General features: G+C 43.6%; 1 protein-coding gene across 2 annotated transcripts in view; it reads left to right on the plus strand.

Annotated features, from left to right (window-relative positions):
• The window catches only part of LOC115198073 (glucosidase 2 subunit beta), a 252,996-nt gene extending 247,559 nt beyond the window's left edge, over positions 1–5,437 (plus strand). For both annotated transcript variants that reach the window (XM_029759745.1, XM_029759747.1), the window contains 2 exons: positions 553–652; positions 4,813–5,437. In XM_029759745.1, the coding sequence (XP_029615605.1) occupies positions 553–652; positions 4,813–4,950 (238 nt within the window). In that variant the 3' untranslated portion in view covers positions 4,951–5,437. The remainder of the gene's footprint in view (positions 1–552; positions 653–4,812) is intronic.
• The last annotated feature ends 4,667 nt before the right edge of the window (positions 5,438–10,104 follow it).

Raw genomic sequence — 10,104 nt, forward strand, 5'->3', positions numbered from 1 at the left:
TGCTTTATCTTGGCCAGGTCGCAGTTGTAAATGAGAACTTGTTCTCAACTAGCCTACCTGGTTAAATAAAGGACTTGTTCTCAACTAGCCCACCTGGTTAAATAAAGGACTTGTTCTCAACTAGCCCACCTGGTTAAATAAAGGTGAAATAACTAAATGGCGGAGTCAGAACCATGTTAACCAGAACCATAAAACTGAGGTAAAATGTATTTTGCCATCGCACGTGCAGGCAACGCCTTATTTAGGATCTGGTTCAGTATTATTGTTCTCCCCTCCCTCCCTCCCTCCCTGTGCAGAACAGTACAGAGAATTAAATCACTCAAATGGTAATTCATATTTTTTGTTGGAGGAGAGACAGCGCCGGGCACCAGGGACTAGCAGAGGCCACTGCAGCCACCTCCGCTAGACTTTTGTTTTGCCCAGTTAGTAAACCTGGTGCTAAGTGATGTCAACATTTTGTCTCAATATTTATCAGGAATTTGGGATTATAATAATGAATGGAGTTTATATTCGCTTACTGTCTCTCTCTCTTTTTTTGTTTGTCTGTTTCAGGAAGTGGGGGTCATGGGCGGGGTCACCAGAGAAGCAGTATTACCAGATGAGGTATGAGAGTGGAGAGCCCTGCTGGCAAGGCCCTACCAGAAACACCATGGTAAGTACATTACAGTACACTAACTTCACACTAAAGGACACAGAAACAGAGAGCCTTAGAGACAGGCAGGCAGAAAGACAGACAAAGAGGTTGGAAGACAGACAGACAGACAGACAGACAGACAGACAGACAGGCAGACATAGAGGTAGGAAGACAGACAGACAGACAGACAGACAGACAGACAGACAGACAGACAGACAGACAGACAGACAGACAGACAGACAGACAGACAGACAGACAGACAGACAGACAGACATAGAGGTAGGAAGACACAGACAGACAGGTAGCGATAGACGCCATTTTCATCCTCATGTTATCATTGTACACTATTCACTAGTAGAAAGACACTTTATGAAACCACCCAATTTCTGAAGTCCCATAAAAAGTGAAACAAAAACAGGGCTGTAGACAGTATTACCCGGAGGGAAGCAGACGTACTCTTCACCTACTTTTCTCTGTCCGTCCTGTCTCCAGTCACTTCGTATTGGGGCGGCAGCGTAGCCTAGTGGTTAGAGCGTTGGACTAGTAACCGAAAGGTTGCAAGATCAAATCCCTGAGCTGACAAGGTACAAATCTGTCGTTCTGCCCCTGAACAAGGCATTTAACCAGTTAACAAGGCCGTTGTTGAAAATAAGAATTTGTTCTTGACTGACTTGCCTAGTTAAATAAAGATAAAATAAAAAATACTCTCTCTCACACAGAATTCACAATGTCTCGTCTCTCACAGAATGTGTGCGCAGGAATTTGTTCAATTAAAAATGTAGCATGTTTAATCATCTCATTTTTCAGCGTCCCCCCCACCCCTTCAACCGTTTAAATGGTTTCCGATAATCTGTAAATATATGTTCCTACCATCCAGAGGCCCTTTGAAAAGCCTCAATTGAATTCCTTTGATATGACTCCCTTTTCCAAACCGTGTGCATACGGCACAAATGAAGTCTCCACTAGAAGAAGTCGTCCCTCATTATATTTGAAATGCTGAAGCCGGCTTTGCTCTTTTACCTCGGTGAAAGAGGCTTCTCTACCCCTTAGCGGGAGAATGGTAATGCGGGCAGTGGACGGCATTGTTTCAATGCAGGATATGAAACTAATTCAAAAGCCAAAGGGAACCGTGCGGTGTGCCTGTTAAAAGACACTCCAACACTGAAAGGGTGAGTCGGACTTAGTGTTTATTAATTCGATTCAAAAGGCTAGGGCTAATATGTGTGTTATGGACCGTGGATTTGGTCTCTCTATATATATATAGCCCCAAATTCTGAACGTTTGTGAAATGGATGTGTGAAAAGGTATCGGGAAGCACTGAGCTAATTAGCACAGCCCCTAGACAACACTCAGATACATGCTTCATGGTTCCCCTGTCCCCTTTTATTTCTCTGGCAATGGCAATATACCATAGATGAAGCACAATATCCTGTCCCACTACTGAGCCGAGCCGGGCCGAGCCGGGCTACACTGGCCTGGTTACACATCCACCTTAGTTGCCGGAACCGTGTTGGAAAGGACGACGTTAACCCTATCAATCCCGAGACTCTGCTTTTCATTTCATCACACTTTAATTGATCTGACTTTAATTGATCCGCATGTCCAGCCCTTTACATTTATCCTCACAGTGAAGTGTTTAACCATGTTCTTTTCAGGACAACCAGGGCTACAAGTAGAAAAACTATTTGATGTAAACAGCTGGAGGTTTATTGACACGTCAATAGATAAACAAAGTCTGCCAAAGCATAAACTTGATACAAAATGTATGTATATAAATGCTGTATGTACAGAAATGGTTTGATTACTGGGAAATTAATATCCAACTAGTCAGTGACAACTGTTTGGAGTTTGTAACAGCAACTATGTGAGCTTATTACAGTATTATAGACACTATGTCCTGGGATTTACTATGGTCTTCTATGTAGAAAAACCCCTTACAGTATTATAGACACTATGTCCTGGGATTTACTATGATCTATGTAGAAGAACCTCTTACAGTATTATAGACACTATGTCCTGGGATTTCCTATGGTCTTCTATGTAGAAGAACCTCTTACAGTATTATAGACACTATGACCTGGGATTTACTATGATCTATGTAGAAGAACCCCTTACAGTATTATAGACACTATGTCCTGGGATTTACTATGGTCTTCTATGTAGAAGAACACCTTACAGTATTATAGACACTATGACCTGGGATTTACTATGATCTACTATGTAGAAGAACCCCTTACAGTATTATAGACACTATGTCCTGGGATTTACTATGGTCTATGTAGAAGAACCCCTTACAGTATTATAGACACTATGTCCTGGGATTTACTATGGTCTATGTAGAAGAACCCCTTACAGTATTATAGACACTATGTCCTGGGATTTACTATGATCTATGTAGAAGAACCCCTTACAGTATTATAGACACTATGTCCTGGGATTTACTATGATCTATGTAGAAGAACCCCTTACAGTATTATAGACACTATGACCTGGGATTTACTATGATCTATGTAGAATAACCCCTTACAGTATTATAGACACTATGTCCTGGGATTTACTATGGTCTATGTAGAAGAACCCCTTACAGTATTATAGACACTATGACCTGGGATTTACTATGATCTATGTAGAAGAACCCCTTACAGTATTATAGACACTATGACCTGGGATTTACTATGATCTACTATGTAGAAGAACACCTTACAGTATTATAGACACTATGACCTGGGATTTACTATGATCTACTATGTAGAAGAACCCCTTACAGTATTATAGACACTATGTCCTGGGATTTACTATGGTCTATGTAGAAGAACCCCTTACAGTATTATAGACACTATGACCTGGGATTTACTATGATCTATGTAGAAGAACCTCTTACAGTATTATAGACACTATGACCTGGGATTTACTATGGTCTATGTAGAAGAACCCCTTACAGTATTATAGACACTATGTCCTGGGATTTACTATGGTCTATGTAGAAGAACCCCTTACAGTATTATAGACACTATGTCCTGGGATTTACTATGATCTATGTAGAAGAAACCCTTACAGTATTATAGACACTATGTCCTGGGATTTACTATGTAGAAGAACCCCTTACAGTATTATAGACACTATGTCCTGGGATTTACTATGGTCTATGTAGAAGAACCCTTACAGTATTATAGACACTATGTCCTGGGATTTCCTATGTAGGAGAACCTCTTACGTTAATAACTCTTCTGTAGCTTGTGAGGTCATAGAGCAAAAGGTGTTCGTGAGAGTTTCGGCTTTTCTTAGATAGCTTTTAATAGTGTGTAGCTCACAGCGTTCAGACTCTACAGGTGTTTTAGTAAAAATTCCTGGTGCCCCCCGGTTCCCTTTTGGGATCTGCCTTTGTCTCACAAACACCACTCTAGCGCAGCCCCCACGTTACTCAGACTAATGCAGAGGAAATAGACGAATCCAACGGTACGACTCAGAAGTCTGTAGCTCAAACACACAATGTATAAAAGAGGTTACAAGTCCTAAATCACTGTGGCGTGACAGTGGGTCAATAATGAAACCTAATCGCAACCAAAACGTCAGTACTGTCATTTACTGTGGTCCATTTCAGAAAATACAACATGGACACACTGTTTACACCTAGTCTATGGTGTAATGGAAGGTTCTGCCTGGTGTGGTAGGTTTTGACACTCTTTATGTAGGTGTCATAACCAGCCATAAGATACACACAATATGTCACAACAGGTGTTAATATATGGGTCATGAAAGTGTTATGACCATGTTATAACAGGTTATGACGAGTTATATCAGCTGTTATGACATATGGTGGCATGGTTATGAAAGTGTTAGCGTAATTTGTGTGTGTCTGAATGTGTTGTCGAAGAAATAATTCTGAACTACTGTTTAAGTGTTGGGGCCTAATTTGATCATTACTTCCTCTTATTTTACCACAGTATCACAACAGTAATTCTATAACAACAATCATACAACGAATGTGTAGAGACACAAATGTAATTCTTCTTAATATACACAGCAGCAATGCCACATATCTGGTGCTTCTCCTGTGGTATCCACACAGTTCTTTACGAGAGGCAAACGACAAGCTTCTTGACTTAACAATGTCTCTCCTCTTCTATTCACTTCTTCTCTGTGACTATCCCCCTCCATTGCCTCGTTTGTTTTTCTAGGTCATGTTGATATGTGGGACAGAGACAGCCTTGAGATCGGTAAAGGAGCCCAGCAAATGCCAGTACGTCATGGAGCTTCAGACTCCCGTGTCCTGTCAGCCGGCGCTGAGGCAGCGGGGCATACACAGTGAACTTTGACCCCCAGGGACCAAGGGAGGGAGCCATGCAGCCCCCATGCCGCTGGTGACAGACTTGTTCCGGGGCCACACCGGCCCCAGTGTCCTCGGCCTTTGTGTCAGAACACATATCGCAATAATTGCTGTAGCTTATAATATGTTTTTGTCTTCCGTTGTCTTGTTACCATGGTGTTTTTGTTCCTCCTGACTGTCACGCTGTTCATTTCGTGTTTCTTTGAGCTTTGTGGATTGAGGAGTTGAAGGAGTCTTTTCATGTAAAATTTGGTTCTAGAAATTTAGACATTTTAATTACACTTGCTGTGTGTGTTGTTAGGTTTTACGCTTTGCAATACAGGGAATAAGCTTCTCTGTGTCATTCCTGTTAAACAATTATAATCACAGTAGTTTCCAAACAGTATCTAATGACTGCATTAAGTCAATCTATGATCTTTGTAACAAAGAAATGACTCTGATTTGAATGAAAATAAAGGGACTTTTTTGGATAGCAACAATGCCTTTTCAAATATTCAAAAAGTATCATCGGTTACCAACAGTTTTTGCAAGAGTATTTGCACAAAAACATACTGTATAACAAAATATACAGTACCAGTCAAAAAATGTGGATACGCCTACTCATTGGACATTAAAACTATGAAGTAACACGCGGAATCATGTAGTAACCAACAGTGTTAAACACATCTAAATATATTTTCGATTCTTCAAAGTAGCCACCATTTGCCTTGATGACAGCTTTGCACACTTGGCATTCTCTCAACCAGTTACATGAGGTAGTCACCTGGAATGCATTTCAATTAACAGGCGTGCCTTGTTAAAAGTTAATTTGTGAAATTTCTTTCCTTGCTAATGCGTTTGAGCCAATCAGTTGTGTTGTGACAAGGTAGGGGTGGTATACAGAAGATAGCCCTATTTGGTAAAATACCAAGATCAGCTCAAATAAGCAAAGAGAAACGACAGTCCATCATTACTTTAAGACATGAAGGTCAGTCAATACGGAATATTTCAATAACTTTCTTCAAGTGCAGTCGCAAAAACAATCAAGAACTATGATGGAACTGGCTCTCATGAGGACCGCCACAGGAAAGGAAGACCCAGAGTCACCTCTGCTGCAGAGGATAAGTTCATTAGAGTTAACTGCACCTCAGATTGCAGCCTTATTAAATGCTTCACAGAGTTCAAGTAACAGGCACATCTCAACTGTTCAGATGAGACTGCGTGAATCAGGCCTTCATGGTCATATTGCAGCAAAGAAACCTCTACTAAAGGACAGCAATAAGAACAAGAGACTTGCTTGGGCCAAGAAACACGAGCAATGGCCATTAGACCAGTGGAAATCTTTTTATTTTATTTCACCTTTATTTAACCAGGTAGGCTAGTTGAGAACAAGTCCTTTATTTAACCAGGTAGGCTAGTTGAGAACAAGTCCTTTATTTAACCAGGTAGGCTAGTTGAGAACAAGTCCTTTATTTAACCAGGTAGGCTAGTTGATAACAAGTTCTCATTTACAACTGCGACCTGGCCAAGATAAAGCAAAGCAGTGTGACACAAACAACACAGAGTTACACATGGAGTAAACAAGCGTACAGTCAATAACACAATAGAAAAAAAGAAAGTCTATATACAGTGTGTGCAAATGGCTTGAGGAGGTAAGGCAATAAATAGGCCATAGTAGCGAGGTAATTACAATTTAGGTTTTTTGGTCTGATGAGTTCAAATTTGAGATTTTTGGTTCCAACTGCCGTGTCTTTGTGAGACTCAGACTAGGTGAACGGATGATCTCTGCATGTGTGGTTCCTACCGTGAAGCATGGAGGAAGAGGTGTGATGGTGCTTCGCTGGTGACACTGATTTATTTAGAATTCTAGGCATACTTAACCAGCATGGCTACCACAGCATTCTGCAGCGATACGCCATCCCATCTGGTTTGCGCTTAGTGGGACTATCACTTGTTTTTCAACAGGACAATGACCCAAAACACACCTCCAGGCTGTGTAAGGGTTCGTTTTTTTGGGGGGGTTGCTACATGATTCCATGTGTTATTTCATAGTTTTGATGTATTATTCTACAATGTAAAAAATTGTTAAGATAAAGAAAAACCCTTGAATGAGTAGGTGTGTCCAAACTTTTGACTTGTACTGTATAACACCACAACATATAACATAACAAATACAAATCAAATCAAATTGTATTGATATATAACACCACAACATATAACACAACAAATACAAATCAAATTGTATTGGTCACATACACGTGATTAGCAGATGTTATTGCGGGTGTAGCGAAATGCTTGTGTTTCTAGCTCAAAGTGCAGTAATATCTAACAAGTAATATCTAACAATGCACACAACATACACCCAAATCTAGTATGAATGAATTAAGACTACATACATATGGATGAGCCATGTCAGACGGAATGGACTAAGATATAGTACTGTAGAATATTATAGAAAACAGTATATACATATGAGATGAATAATGCAAGATATGTAAACATTATTAAGTGAATGAGATACCATAGAATGGGGTAGAAAACAGTATATACATATGAGATGAGTAATGTCAGATATGTAAACATTATTAAAGTGACTAGTGTTCCATTGCTTAAAGTGGCCAGTGATTTCTGGTCTATGCCTACAGGCAGCAGACTCTATGTGCTAGTGATGGCTGTTTAACAGTCTGATGGCCTTGAGATAAACAGCTTCTATCAGTCTCTTGCTCCCGGCTTTGATGCACCTCTACTGACCTCGCCTTCTGGGTGGTAGCAGGGTGAACAGGCAGTGGCTCGGGTGGTTGATGTCCTTGATGATGTTTTTGGCCTTCCTGTGACATCGGGTGCTGTAGGTGTCCTGGAGGGCGGGTAGTTTGCCCCCAGTAATGTGTTGGGCAGACCGTAAAACCCTTTAGAGAGTCTTGCAGTTGCGGGCGGTGCAGTTGCCTTACCAGGCGGTGATACAGCCCAACAGGATGCTTTCAATTGTGCATCTGTAAAAGTGTGTGAGGGTTTTAGGTGACAAGCCACATTTCTTTAGCCTCCTGAGGTTGAAGAGGCTCCGTTGCGCCGTCTTTACCACACTGTCTGTGTGGGTGGACCATTTCAGTTTGTCAGTGATGTGTACGCCGAGGAACTTGAAGCTTTCCACCTTCTCCACTGCGGTCCCGTCTATGTAGATAGGGGGGTGCACCCTCTGCTGTTTCGTGAAGTCCACGATCATCTCCTTTGTTTTGTTGACGTTGAGTGAGAGGTTGTTTTCCTGACACCACACTCCCAGAGCCCTCACCTCCTCCCTGTAGGCCGTCTCGTCGTTGTTGGTAATCAAGCCTACTGCTGTTGTGTCGTCTGCAAACTTGATGATTGAGTTGGAGGCGTCCTTGGCCATGCAGTCATGGGTGAACAGAGTGTACAGGAGGGGGCTGAGCGTGCACCCTTGTGGGGCCCCAGTGTTGAGGATCAGCGGAGTGGAGGTGATGTTTCCTACCTTCACCACCTGGGGGCGGCCCGTCAGGAAGTCCAGGACCCAGTTGCACAGGGCGGGGTTCAGACCCAGGGCCCGAGCTTAATGATGAGCTTGGAGCGTACTATGGTGTTGAATGATGAGCTATAGTCAATAAACAGCATTCTTACATAGATATTCCTCTTGTCCAGATGGGATAGGGCAGTATGCAAAGTGATGGCGATTGCATCGTCTGTGGATCTATTGGGGCAGTAAGCAAATTGAAGTGGATCTAGGGTGGCAGGTAAGGTGGAGGTGATATGATCCTTGACTAGTCTTTCAAAGCACTTCATGATGACAGAGGTGAGTGCTACGGGGCGATAGTCATTTAGTTCAGTTACCTTTGCCTTCTTGGGTACAGGAACAATGGTGGCCATCTTGAAGCATGTGGGAACAGCAGACTGGGATAGGGAGAGATTGAATATGTCCGTAAACACACCAGCCAGCTGGTCTCTGCATGCTCTGAGGACGCATTGTATGGCAGCTAGGGATGCCATATAGGCCGGAAGTCTTGCGGTTGCAAGATTGAATCCCCGAGCTGACAAAGTAAAAAATCTGTCGTTCTGCCCCTGAATAAGGCAGTTAACCCACTGTTCCTAGGCCGTCATTGAAAATAAGAATTTGTTATTAACTGACTTGCTTAGTTAAATAAAGGTAAAAAAACAACATACGTCTCGTGTGTGAGCCGTTGAATTGCGACTCCACTTTATCTCTATATTGACGTTTATCTTGTTTGATTGCCTTGCGGAGTGAATAACTACACTGTTTATATTCTGCCATATTAATACCACAACATATAACACAACAACAATAGCATAACAACTAGTCCAGTAGTACATACAGTAGTAGTAGGCCCTGATGGAGGCCTCTTTTCCCTATCAAGGCCCTGCCGGAGGCCTCTTCTCCCTATCAAGGCCCTGCCGGAGGCCTCTTCTCCCTATCAAGGCCCTGCCGGAGGCCTCTTCTCCCTATCAAGGCCCTGCCGGAGGCCTCTTCTCCCTATCAAGGCCCTGCCGGAGGCCTCTTCTCCCTATCAAGGCCCTGCCGGAGGCCTCTTCTCCCTATCAAGGCCCTGCCGGAGGCCTCTTCTCCCTATCAAGGCCCTGCCGGAGGCCTCTTCTCCCTATCAAGGCCCTGCCGGAGGCCTCTTCTCCCTATCAAGGCCCTGCCGGAGGCCTCTTCTCCCTATCAAGGCCCTGCCGGAGGCCTCTTCTCCCTATCAAGGCCCTGCCGGAGGCCTCTTCTCCCTATCAAGGCCCTGCCGGAGGCCTCTTCTCCCTATCAAGGCCCTGCCGGAGGCCTCTTCTCCCTATCAAGGCCCTGCCGGAGGCCTCTTCTCCCTATCAAGGCCCTGCCGGAGGCCTCTTCTCCCTATCAAGGCCCTGCCGGAGGCCTCTTCTCCCTATCAAGGCCCTGCCGGAGGCCTCTTCTCCCTATCAAGGCCCTGCCGGAGGCCTCTTCTCCCTATCAAGGCCCTGCCGGAGGCCTCTTCTCCCTATCAAGGCCCTGCCGGAGGCCTCTTCTCCCTATCAAGGCCCTGCCGGAGGCCTCTTCTCCCTATCAAGGCCCTGCCGGAGGCCTCTTCTCCCTATCAAGGCCCTGCCGGAGGCCTCTTCTCCCTATCAAGGCCCTGCCGGAGGCCTCTTCTCCCTATCAAGGCCCTGC

Source organism: Salmo trutta, chromosome 8 (genome assembly GCF_901001165.1).
Source record: "Salmo trutta chromosome 8, fSalTru1.1, whole genome shotgun sequence".
Taxonomy (NCBI): Eukaryota; Metazoa; Chordata; class Actinopteri; order Salmoniformes; family Salmonidae; genus Salmo; species Salmo trutta.